This window comes from Hippocampus guttulatus, chromosome 18 (assembly GCF_054856545.1).
Source record: "Hippocampus guttulatus isolate MCC_2025c chromosome 18, RoL_Hgut_1.0, whole genome shotgun sequence".
NCBI lineage: Eukaryota > Metazoa > Chordata > Actinopteri > Syngnathiformes > Syngnathidae > Hippocampus > Hippocampus guttulatus.
Genome location: NC_141278.1, coordinates 845,712 through 859,051, shown reverse-complemented (window position 1 = coordinate 859,051; position 13,340 = coordinate 845,712). Strand labels below are relative to the sequence as shown.

General features: G+C 44.4%; 1 protein-coding gene across 21 annotated transcripts in view; it reads right to left on the bottom strand.

Annotated features, from left to right (window-relative positions):
* Positions 1-13,340, bottom strand: part of adgrb2 (adhesion G protein-coupled receptor B2) — a 99,827-nt gene that overhangs the window by 38,434 nt on the left and 48,053 nt on the right. For all 21 annotated transcript variants that reach the window (XR_015103644.1, XR_015103636.1, XR_015103634.1 and 18 more), the window contains 9 exons: positions 12,646-12,747; positions 12,380-12,486; positions 11,364-11,558; positions 11,005-11,073; positions 10,279-10,387; positions 9,461-9,607; positions 7,520-7,607; positions 6,800-6,902; positions 4,014-4,057 (listed from right to left, as the gene is read on the bottom strand). Coding sequence is in view for 9 of the 21 variants with exons in the window: in XM_086136095.1 (XP_085992221.1) it covers positions 4,014-4,057; positions 6,800-6,902; positions 7,520-7,607; positions 9,461-9,607; positions 10,279-10,387; positions 11,005-11,073; positions 11,364-11,558; positions 12,380-12,486; positions 12,646-12,747 (964 nt within the window). In the remaining 12 variants the exon portion in view is untranslated. The remainder of the gene's footprint in view (positions 1-4,013; positions 4,058-6,799; positions 6,903-7,519; positions 7,608-9,460; positions 9,608-10,278; positions 10,388-11,004; positions 11,074-11,363; positions 11,559-12,379; positions 12,487-12,645; positions 12,748-13,340) is intronic.

Sequence of the window (13,340 nt, the reverse complement as noted above, 5' to 3'; positions counted from 1 at the left end):
TTAGAAGCAGAAGAACATGAGATTATCTGAAGCTTGCCAGGATGTTTATTTACAGGGCAGAACAGCCCGTGTTTCTAAATGTTAACCATGTTGTAAAGTGAAATATTTATTGGACTAAGTGAAGCCGACGGAAGAGCGTCACGATATATATACCGTATAGTCGTAGTTTCTCATGCGTACATGGTGCCAATCGCTTAGTCGTAAGGTTAAGTAACAAATGGATTGTGTCGTTTCGCCATTTGAAAATGCTTTAGTAAACCTGATCTTGTCAGATCGTCTTCATGAAATAAAAATGTATCGCCGCGTTCGAAATTCTGGTTTCTCCGTGCTTCAGTTGCGACCAGCGTGCTTTGTCGTTGACCTCCGCAGCCCCGGAGCTAATTTACAAATCTTCTTTTCAGGGATTATCTTTCTTCCTGACGTGCAAACCAGAGCATGAACCAGAAAGCAGAGATGCAGGTTTTCCACAGCCATAAATGGCCTGACATTGCAACGGACGGCAGTCTTTATTAGCACGGACAGGCAATACGGCTCGAAAGAAAGTGATTCATGTGGAAACTGGATTATCAATCCTCTTGTGGAGGATAAAGGAAACATTTAATAATTGCGCAGTCATGACTGATCATTTGAAAGCAAAGATTTGTGCTATAGTTTAATCTTTGTGAAGCTTTTGGAAAAATTGCTTTTGCAGAAAAGCACATTTTCACTGCAGCCGGCGAGGTCGGAGATGCTACTTGGAGACAAGCGTGGCCTTTCAGCCCACATCCAATAGCACAATATGAAAGAGGATAATGGACGTGTAAACTGTCTTCCACGTATCCGCCTTTTACATTTTCATCGGGATACAGAGACACCGTTGTGCTTGGTCGATATGTATGGAGAGATCACTTACCCTTCCCAAATTTCCAAAATCCAAAAGTGAGGAGAACATATTTTCCACTTTTCCAATGTCAATACTAATGCGTAATTCTCATCAAAGTCACAGAACTCCAATACGACCGTCTTCACATCAGCGCGTTATCCAGATTTCCGGAAAAGTAAAGGCGCAAACAGGCCTGTATATCCATGCCTTCCGCCAACAGACGGAAGTCACGGCCCAGACTTGTAAATACGCTACTTTGAATTAATCCCAACAAACCACAGCTGCTGAAAGTCATCAAAGCTAACAGGGGAAAAAAAAAATTAATAAAAAAAATGTCAGTCCTCAGCAAGAATGTGATTGTTCACGCTTGGAGGAACGAAGCCAGCGTAGGATCATGCAGCACAAAAGTCCGTTTTGATAAGTGAGGGAATGAGCCCATGAACATCTGAGACGCCCTGCGGAGGCAGATCCCGCGTAAGCCCTACTGGCCGACTCCCTCTTGATGCGCTGATTCGCTGTTTGACACACTTCTGAGCCCTTCTGCTCAGTCAGATGGGAAAGTGGAGCAATCCCCATCAGCCCGTCCCGTCCCGTCCCTCTCCGCTGGCTGATACACGTCTAATACGCTAAGTGTGTTCCACCAGAAGTGTTTGCTAATGCCGAGAGAGTAGGATGGGAAAACAGTGGATAAAGTAACCGTTAGCTTGATTGGACATGAAAATGACATCAAATGCATGGGGGTGGTCTCCTGGCTTTGTAATAAGGATCATGTGATAAGAATCACCTACTTTTGAAAATCAGTTCCCCACCCTTTATTCAGTCAAGGCAGCCATTTTATATCGCGGGAAATTCTCCCCGCCCGCCGCAAAAGTTTGACGACTGAAATAATGAAATGATCTCTTCTGAATTTACGCACAAATTCACTTAATGTGAAATCCGGGCCTGTTTAATTGAACGCAAAGCAGGAAGTCGTGACTTCTTCTGCTTCCTGAATGGCAACGGGGTGGATACACATTTATTGTACCTTCTGCCATCCAATGGAAATCATGTCATTGTTTAGGCTGGGACTACATGTCACCAACACAGATCGATTTTTGAAAATATATTTGCCATTAAAAAATTAACTTCCCATGAGACCCCGGTAGGCAATCCATGGTCTAGAATAGATCAAATCAGTCCGTAACCGCTCATATGAAGCCCGTGTCGGGGCTCAGGTGAATGTTCGTTTTCGTACAAATGTGATTGCAGACTAAAACCATCCAATAATATTTACGTTGATAATGTCATGACGGACACATTTTGACTTCACTTCATCAAATCAGGTTTAATGCCGTGGCTTGTATTCACACCAGAAAGGTCAATTGCATATTGCACCTGTAGAGGGAGCCAGGGAACAAAACCGACCACTTTGCATTTACGCGTTTGGTGCACCGTCCAATATTATCTGACACGATCATATAAGAGGCTGGGGGTCTCTATGCTCATTTTCATTTAGCAAATGCAAACTGTACATGATTTCCCCCTAAACGTGGAGAATGTGAGTGCGGAAGCACGCCTGCGGTCAACTGTGTCATTGTGAGGAAATGACCACAAGTTGTGCAGCACAGTCATTATTCCACCCTGGCAGTGACAGACGGTGGAGGCCAAGCTCGCTCTGCGGGTCTTTAACAGCTGATCCCAGATCAAACTGAAAAATACTGCCGTTTAGAAATAGGATTAAATGACCCCTGACCTCTCACATGCTCAATGTCCTCCATTCACTCATCTGTGGTGTGCATTACATTTATCTGTAACTAATGGCTCCTGTTTTAAATGAGATTGTGTCACTGCCTGTGCCGCATTGCAACTCTGCCTTCGTCATTGGTCTGGCGGCACGTTGCTTGGATACTCGCTATAAATGGGATGCGGCGTGTCTACTGAAGTACGGCGCGATACATCTGTGCATGTTTCAGATGAGCGGCGTGGAAAGCGGAGATGATATTCGAACTGTATTCTTGAGTATTGAAACGTATGATATCGTTGTATACGTTGTGTTTTTAAAAGGTGTCAAGTGTACACCAACAAGTGACTCATCTGCTTGTTTGCCAAAAAAAAAAAAAAAAAAAAACAAGACAAGGAAGAAAGAAGAGGTTAAGTGTAGGTTGCAGAGAAGCAAACTGGGGAGAAAGGGAAGTAATGTGAGCACAAAAAATGAAGCAGATGGTACCGACATATGGGGACCTTCAGGGCGAAAATAAATAAATAAACACACCTAACAATTTGAACTCTGAATACCACAGACCGTAAGCAAACTACAGTCAAAATTAAGAACAATCACCAGTGACTAAATTCGTTCTCCCAGTATGTTTTAATCTTTTAATCAGATCCATCTTTGAGTGAGGCGAAGCAGTCTTTAACTCTTAAAATTAGTTTTGTGGGAGAGGACCCAGCGAGCTATCCAATAATTTGTCCAGAGCGGACATTGATGGTATAAGTGGGAAGTTGGAGTCATTACACTGAAGGAAGTGGCGGATCTGCAATTACCGACATAGATCAGATCTAGGGGGGTTGAATTTGAGTGTCAAGTCCTCAGAGTTTGCCAGTGTATCATTTATGTTTACATTTAAAAGGACCAATGCCTCAACTCTAACCATATATTGCTAGAAACACGATTGCATGACGTTTTAAGATCTATGAGAGAAAAGATGGAAAGGGGGGCTGTTATTTTACATGACAGTCACTGAAGTGAAAAAATGAATTACACTCAATGGGTGAGTGGCAGTAGATAAAATGGCTTCCACATGCTTGTCAAGGTACAGGACTTGTTTAAGTCCAACCAACCATCAACAAGGGTAGAGAAAATGCTACATGAATAGCTTGCAAGTAAATTAAATTGTGAACGCGAGAGTAAGCACCAATAAAAGACCGGTCCGCCGAGGCAATCTGAGCAAAGCTACTTTTGAACTCTTCACACAGGGAGGGATGGTGTTTGCTTACACTGCGTCATTTAATTAACACAAACAGGAAGTGCAGGGGACGTCGTTAAACCAGCTTTGGTCCATTAATCAAACGAATCTGGCTGGACACCAGCGTGAAACGAGATGAGCATCGACTCGGCACTGCGGCGTGCGCACATTCAGGGACCCATTAAAAATAATTCAGGCTAACTCACGGGTTGACGTAGTCCCACACGACACACTGAGCATCGGATGTACCCTGCAAGACAAGAGGGGAAGATAATCGGTTAGTGCCATCGCAGTCGTTGAAGATTGTAGCCTGAGGAAAAAAAACATCCAAACACCGATGCTAAAACGGTAATTCGAAGGACCACCAAAATGAACAGTGACCAACTCAGCTTGTTAAGTTGAGGTTTTAAATGAGAGCGGCGCGTCGGTTGACTGGTTAGCACGTCGGCTTCTCAGTACAGAGGTGCGGGGTTCGATTTCGGCTGCGGCCTTCGTGTGTGCAGTTTGCATATTTCTCCCCATGCCTGCGTGGTTTTTTTCCGGGTACTGATGTATCCTTCCACGCTCCAAAAGCGTGCGCGGCAGGTTCATGGAACACTCTTAATTGTCCTTAGGTGTGATTGTTAGCGTGGATGGTTGTTCGCGTATGTGTGCCCTGCGATGGGCTGGCAACCGGTTCAGGGTGTAAGACAGCTGGAAGATGGATGTTGAACTGCTCACTCAATCGATTAAAAAGAAAATGAGACAACAGAGCTGTCAAGAATCCATCTAAGTATCCATCAGACAATCAATAACTTTAACTGACTCATCACAACCCGTTCCACTGGTAATCTCCGTATTGATTATTTTCCGGTACAAGGCCCTCTTAGTTACCTGTTGTGAGGCTTTGAAATGAAAACAGTTGGGGTTAGCATCAGTGGTTGACTACATGACGAGATAACAACGTTGCAGCTTTTACTCAAGCAACACTCACACCACTAAAGAGGAAAATGTGTGCTGTGCATACTAATCTTTGTCTGCATGAGCAATTTGCCTTTGGGCTCCCCCTTTTGGCAAACCGTATTAAAGCACTCTTCACAAGCCGATCAGCTAGTGAGACTCTGCAGAATGACTTCTGAATACCAACACGGTCGTATGTGAGCAAGGAGGTGCATTGAAGACTGACTCTTAAGAGTCAGTAAGCCGCGAAGTCGCCTCACCTTCTTTGGGGGGAAAATAAATAAAAAAAGTTCCCAACTAATCTTCCATGGACAAGAGAATTCCGGGGGCATCGACATAGGCTGGACTCGTCAAGACGGAATGATGCAAGATTTATGAGAGGCAAGGCGACCCAGATTGATGGATGACAAGGCTCTGGCTCGCATGCAAAGTGCCACCACCGGCATCAGACATTGCACGGTGTGTATCGGAGAGCAGAGATGCGCGTTAGTATTCAGCCATCAATCAGAGCGCGTCGTGCCTGACTGTGCATCACGGCTGGACTGACAACAGCATACTCCCACAGTGCAGATGTGTTGCATCTGCTTGCTTGATGTCCCTCAAAAACGCCGCTTATTTGATTGAAACAGCTGCACGGGGAAGCTCTGAAAAGCAGAAATAATTCCCTTTGTAGTTTTATAGCCACGTGAGGTCTGCTGTCTGCCTGAATATTGATGACGACCATCTTACGCTAATCAGATGAGCTGCAAAGTACTGGATGGGGGAGCCAGTCAGGCTTTCCACTTGGAGGATGCATTTTGATGAAAGCAAACTAGATTAAAGTTCAATTACTTAACCTGGCTGCTGTGCTGGGGGAGCCCTACAGCAAGGCGGGATGAAGGATGGCAAGAGGAAGAGGTGAGGGCTATAACATTTGACATCGCCTCGGGGTTCACACTCAGGACGCTCTGATGTCTGACCTCCTGCTTCTTACTTACCATTTGAAACGCACACACACACACACACACACATACACACACACAGGTTGAGGTAGAAGGGAACCAGCGGATGATCTGACCGTAAGATCACCTTTTAGAAAGGATGTGACCTCTCCTTTGAGAATGAAGCCTGGGGCAGCTGCTCTCTGGGCATTGCTTCAGCAGCTGGCTGTTTCTACTTTTGGACAAGGTTAACACCAAATGTAATACAGCTGAGGAACATGGCCGCCCACCCTATTCTTCATCGTGGAGAACACACCATTAGAATAGCAGAAGCTATTCTAATGTGTGCTCTGAAGGACGGTGGAGCAAACTATCAGACAACACAATTACATTTGATCAAAACAATTGAGAAGCATGATGAGAGAATAAAAAAATAAAATCTGCCCTGATATCCTGAATCAAAACGGAATATTATTTCCTTGGTTAAGGGTTGTTTTGTTTTGTTTTTAAATCCTAGTCAGTTCTCGCCTTACACGAATGGACTGCCAGGGGTGCCCATTGTTGTGGTCAATGGGTTTTGTAAACAGTCAACTAAAACACCAAACCCGATAAAACACTTGACGTAAAGCAATTCCATTTTTAAAATCTGACGCAACCGACAGCACAACAGTATGATAATATTGAGGATCTTAAGGACCGATAAAAATTGTCTATTCAGAAATGAAATATCAAGAAAGTCCTGGCTGACAATTCAAAAATTCTGTGTGTGTGTGTGTGTGTGTGTGTATTGTGCAGACTGCATAATCTATGAATGACTCCACACTTTCTGATTTATTTTTCGTATTAAGTGTCCACCTTTCCACCCAGGCGCGGTGTAATGAAACCGACGCCTTATTGAGGTTGCCAGCCCGCACTCGTGCCCACTAAAAAGCGCAGTAGCGGGTTATTTATCATAACACATTTCAATGCAGTATAAACGGAATAGGCACCGAGGGACTCTGCAATATCAGAACGTCAAACAGGTCCCCCTTGATTCAGGCCGTACAGTCGGAGCACTTTAGATAGCGCGCAGCCTTTTCCTCCGCCGTTTGACTCATCAAACACGAGTTGCTGCAGCGTCTTATTTGACTTACGTTGAAAAGAGTCGCAAGCTCCACCACCACCACGGGATCGCTCGGCGTCAATTCTGGTCGTATCGCCACCGTGAGGATCTTGGAGTTAATCACCGCAGGTTGGCTACAAAAGAGACTTAGTTTGACTGCAATTGCAGGAAAGAGGCGTGTCGACATACAGAACATGACAGAGAATGAAAAGCTATCGCAAGGTGTTCGGAGATTCCTGGACAGAATGTGCAACGGACAAACGGTTTGTCACTGATCCAGCACTGAGCTGACTAAAAAGAACCTCGACCAACACAAACTCCATATCTCACGATGACAACGGGCTGATATTTTGTTTTCTCCAGAAGAAGGGTCTGCGCATGTGAGAGTCGACATCGGGACACGCATCTATGCGAAACTTGACTGGACATTTATACACTGCGATAAAAAAGCATCCGGGGGAAATGCAGTTTTTGTAGATCTCAAACATTTGCAGACGCAAGGAGGGAAGATAAGCAAGGGAGACAAGGTACGAGGTACGAGGAACGACGGATGAGAAATTGCTGCATGGAATTAGATAGGGAGAAATGAGAAATGCAAGGCGAGTGCTACACGATGAAAAGTTTTCAAAGTGAAAAGTTGCATCAAAGCAAATAGAAAGTTCAGGGCGGGAGTTAAAAAAAAACATTCAGTGTGGATTGCTTGAAAGCTGTGAAGGACTTTTGAACAGTGAATCTAATGAGCGCCACTCACTTTGGTGCCGGTAAAATATTGCCCAATGTCCTGTACAAGATGGCTCCAATGACATAATACATGGTTGCCTCGGAATCTGGCTCCGCCTCTGCAACACACAAACAGTTTTTTTTTTTTTTTAATAGATTGATTCATTTTACTTTGGCAATTGCGTGGGCTAAGTGCATTTCATTTGAAATATCTTCTGCAAGTCTGCATAAAAGACGAAAAGAGTGGCGGAGAACAGTCCGGGGTATACCCCCGTCTCTCGTGCAAAGTCAACTGGGATTGGCTCCAGTTCAGCTCTGACCCTGAACAAGATGCATTATAGCGATGAGTACGGAATGCCGGAAGAAATACAACAGCAAAAACACAAACAAGGCCATAAGCGTGTCTCAGTCCCATCTGGCACCCCAATGGCATTTACTGAAAGTCAAGGTTTTGTCTGGTAGTCGTCGTCATTGTGCCTTGCTGTTATTTCCACTTTGGAGCTTTTTCATCCATCAAAGGCTCTTGTGTTACAACAATCCCTTCAGTGTTATGTCACCCAAAAAAAAAATGTTTGCCCTACCAAGGACAAATTGTGTTCTTCTCTAAATGTCATTATGTCTCTGGCGTGAGGGAGAGTGGGGAGATGGGTCAAAGTTCAGACACTTGGATGCCCCTCTGGGAAACCACCTGAGAGCCGGAGAGGGTGGATAGGTTCTAAACAAAAGAACAAAGGTCTACATTGCCCAACTGAGCAGAATGATCACATTTAATGAGCTTAGACTCAAACAAGAAGAGATTGACAAAGTCGTCTCCCAGTATTAAATCAAAGATGCCCCAGATTGTCGCAGAGCAAAGCTTCAGATCATGACGTAAAACTCGGCTCAATGAAACTCGTCCCGGAAATTTGTCATAGTTAGCTGTTGCTCCCTCGTATCTCTGATGACATCAGAAAGTGGATTCAATCTGTGTCTGGTCCGTCTCTCTGGAATGACCTCCCACTGAACATTCGGCAAACCTCCTCGCTGCCCATCTTTAAAACCCGCCTCAAAACTCACTTGTATTCTTTGGCATTTGACTCAGCATGACTCAGATTTGTTCTTGGTTGTCTTTGTTACCGATTTGTTGCTTTACTGTTGTATATGTTAGTTGCTCCATGTACAGCACTTTGTATGCAGCGATGGCTGTTTGAAAGTGCTCGAGAAATACAGTTGAGTTGAGTTGAGGGACATCACGAATCTGGACGTTATAACGATTGTTCGTTGGAAACATTTCCCATAAAATGGCCGCCGACTGCGCTGTGTACTACAGTATGAACATTCATAGATGTAAAATCATGAACATGTAGTCCGGTATAAACATGTCGATTACAAATACGTGTATACAGTATGAAGTAAACAATCCGTCAGCCAATGAAAAGTGCCTCTTCTCCAGTTCGGGATGTGCCGAGCCCCAAAGCCATTAACCATCATCTTTCGATCTGTTGGCCTCAAACAAGATTGTCGAAATCCTCGACTTTGCCGGTTTCAACCTTCACAGACAGTGAGATTTGCTTCCGTTTACCAGACACGTCTTGGGCAGTGTGACAAAGGTTCCCCGAAATCTGCTGAAAGGGCGCCGATAATAGCTGAATCTGATCAAAGTGGTGGGCCTGAGCTCTGTTTTGAAGCCTCGCCGTTACAAGACTTCTGCTGGGTATAAAATCCGCTGTTTCAGATTGCAACATTTTGCGGAACGGGGGTGTAAAAATGAAATATGACATGGTGTGAGACACTGATACAAGGACACACATAAAGTCCTGGTGGTGTGTTAGGGAAGCTGTTCATAATCTCACGTGAGTTTCTGCTGTGGTTGTTCTTAAAGGGCCGTGCAAATAAACCTGAGTTGTTGAGTCGTATTCTAATCACAGCAGCACATGTAGTCAGTCTCAAACGTTGAACTATTGATACAGTCATCGTTTTTGTGTCTCGCTACCTTCATTTGGGACAGTAAAGACCTCCTTGGGGATGTAGAGCTTGTCCTCTGCTGTTCTGGCCCAGTCCTTCATCCCCCTCCGGCCCTTCATGGGGAAGTTAATATCACTGGAAACCGCTGACACGGGTTCTCGCTGGATGGTTATCACTGTTCAAACAAAGGACAGTAATACTTCAAATTTAGCAGTGTGTGAAAAGCGCAGATGTTTCCCGGTTAATGACGTGGCGATCGTAAAGCCAAACATGATATGAAACTGATGTTTAAAATTAAATAGGATACAGTCGAACCTCGTTTCAACGTGCCCCGTTTAGGTTTTCACCGCTATAACGTTCACATTCCAAAGGCCCACTTTCACGTCATTCATTTTCCATTTGCCGATTTTACTCACAACGAACACCTTTATAACATAAGCTTCTGTATAACGACCTTATTTTTCTCACAAAATAGCGACAAGGCTTTCGTTGAGACGAACCGTGAGAAGCGAAATGTACAGCGTGGGAGTCCCCTCCATTGCTTCGCAACACTCCTGATCGACTCGGGGTTAAGTTTGCGGGGTCGCAAACCCAATTATCGCCAGGGGTCCTCTTCATAGTCACGTATTTTTTAATTGACATGTTTAAACTGTGTTACATGTTCAGGTTTTTACATCTAGAAACGTTCATACTGTATTATACATCGTTAGTTGGCAGCCATTTTATTGAGAATTGTTGCAACGAACTACCGTTATAACGTACGGATTTGTTATGTCCCTCGAGGGAGGTTGTACCGAGGTTGGACTGTACCTACTTTCTCATGCGAATGGTTGCCACAATACGTACTCAGGTTGTTGGTAACCACTAAAAAACTCTGGAAAGGCTTTTGGGCTTCACCAATGAGATGAATAAAATCTTCTAAAATTCTCATCAGCAACGCAGCGCCAGGGGCGACCTGCAAATGAAGGAAATGAATTAAAAGCTGGTAAATATTGCTGCATTAAAATGTACTGAGTTCCAAGTTGGTAGGCTCGCAGTAATGGAATGGATGGAATCAAATTTCTCGTCATTGGCCGTGTACAGGGGACGAAATTCATTTAATAGTTGCAAGCTGTCCGAGAGACATAAAAACAATGACCAAGAGAGGGAGACAGAACGGAGAAGCTTGACGGGTTGGAAGAGCAGGGGTTTGCGAGAAAGCCCAAGGTAATTGGCTTGTGTATTGCGTTGTGTGGTGGCCCAGTGGGCACCAATTCAATGATTTTGGATTTTCGGGGAAATATGCGGTGGTAGGCTGGAATGAGAGTTTCGACCAAACTCCCTTGGAAGCCAAATGGACAAGAAGGGTCGATAAGGGCAGGAATGGAGCAGAGTAAAAAGTGTCCGCCATCTTTGAGAGCCCAGACAAGTAGTTAAAAAACTGCAATGAATAGTATGCATCCATGTTTGCAAGGTATTTAGATCTCTTAGAAATTCACCTCAAATAAGAACTCATTTGGGTAAACTCAAAAACATGTTTATTCCAGTTGATATTGTTCTTTTGCGTGAACGGGTGTATTGTATTGGCTTTACCTGGTGTACGTCTTCCCACTTGTCTAAGTTTTCCATGTCCAACATATGGCTGATTATCTGGAAGAATTTCTAAAAGCAAAACAAACAGGTTGTGAGCAGATATTGAAATTGCAGTCTGCAAGAAGGTTTAAGTGTTCCATTATTTAGTAACTTTCTTGCATCCGCCTGCCACGCTGAAAGTCTTGCTGTGGTATTGCAGAATTATGTTATATTGTAAAAGACAGCGCTTTCCAACGTCTGTCAGGCAAAGGAGGAAAGAAAATGCAATAAAATAAAAAGCAATAAACCCCCGTAGGCCTTCTACAACGAATGCAAGAACTGATGTCATATCTGACGCCATGGATTTTCTTCTGCCTTACCTGCACGTCGTCAGGAGCTGGGATGTAGGTTGCTCTTTTGAAGGTGTCCGTCACATTTCGCAAGATCTCCGTGGAAAAGAGAAGGTCGCCACTGTGGTAGCTCCTCCTCTGCAAGAGCTCCAGGAGACTTCTTACGATCTGAGACATGCCCTCACCAGCCAGGGTCCTCTGACCCTTCGCGAGATGCTCTCGTAACTTCAGATGAGAGAGAGGCGGACAGTGAGGGGAAGAAGTGTACAGTCCTGGCTTTTTTGAAACACTGCGGATGCAACAGACATTAACAAGGTGCTTGGAGATGGTCAAACATCTGTACATGGCAATACAGTATCTCCTGCCTGTGCTTAAAATAGGCAAGTTGAAAAGAGGCCAGAAGCACTCCAAGGCAAAAAACGGGATCTCGTCACAACAGCGAGGAATAAGTAAAGCATGACTGTGTGTGTGTGTGTGTGTGTGTGTGTGTGTGTGTGTGTGTGTGCGCACGCACTTTTGCAATGTGTGAAATGCAGAGTGTGCGGAAACAAGAGAGAGAAGAGAAGATAACATCAATCACTGAAAATTAATTATTGACTCATGCTATTAGTCGAAGGTTGGGACAGAAGGTAACAGTGCAATCAAGTCCTCCACTTCACAATCTCCAAACCCCCACCAACCCCGCTCCAGCAACCCCAAACGCAGCCCCCTATAATCGCCCGTGCCATAATGGAGGAGAAGGAAAGGTGGAAGTTCACAGAGCCGGCAAACTCTGTCTGATGAGCACATTCATTAGCTATGTTCATTAATTGATAAGTGTGGGTGCAAGGCGCTGGAAAAAGCTCATTATAGATACTGGAAAGCCGAGAATAAAGACGCGACTGCAAGTCGACTTTGAGCGCGACATGGTTCCTGAGTTAAGATGTCTCTTCATTTGATAAATGACATGTTTCATGTGAGAGGGCATTCATAAAATTAGGCAATGCTCACTATGATGCACACCGACGATGACACGCCACAAGTGTGTGTGTGTGTTGACAACTTACAGATATATGCAAATATCTATATTCAACTGAGATGCATCTGGCGAAGCTCGGAGGACCCCAGAAAGCAACTCCATTATTGTCCAGCATACAACGACGACTAGCAGATCCTAAAAGGAAACAGCCACAAACATTGGCTGAATATTTTCCATGTCTTCTTCTTAGGACGGATGAATAATCGGACGAATGTTCAATCATAGCCGTGATCCCGCTCGGCATTAGTATACCGCGGACAGACTTTTGAGTCCGAATGATGCCGGCTGACTAACCAGTAGCATTTGTTGGACACTTGTTGTAAACAGTTTCTCCGGCCGAGGCTCTTTTCCACGAAATGGTGAGGAGGTTCTCGTCTTTACATATCTCGTGGGGCGCTGCGAGAGAAAGTGGGATACAGAGGGAAAGTGAGTGATATTAAGTGAGATGGAGTTCACAAGAGAAAGTCCATTCTGATGCTTTTACCCTACTTCTACACTATCGGGACGATATGTGATCGAAACTGTTGTACAAACATGCGATATCACAGTACATATTGTCAAGAAAAATATGAGTGCATGATTTTAAATGCAGTGCAGATTCTTTTACAACCTCTACATACTGCCGAGGTGTTGATAGCTGTCGCAACATGATCATTTTCCACTTCTTTTGAAGAACCCTGCATAATACTATCGTTTGCGTGGTTACTACTCGATGATTTGTCCGCATATAGAAACACAAGGAACTCTCCCTTAGAGGTTATTCAGAGTATAGCTACAAAAATATTTTTAGAGGAAGTCGGAGTACCCGAAGACAAGAGAGAACGCACACAGGATGGAGAGATTTGACGTCACAACCGTGAGACATGTGTGAGAATGACTATTTCACACAAAAAAAGGCGCTTCTAAAGCAAAGTTTAATTGCAGCCGCTCCCAATTGCATTTAGACACAGTTCAGCGCTCCCCGTCAGTGTCGCTGCCCCCCAGTACAG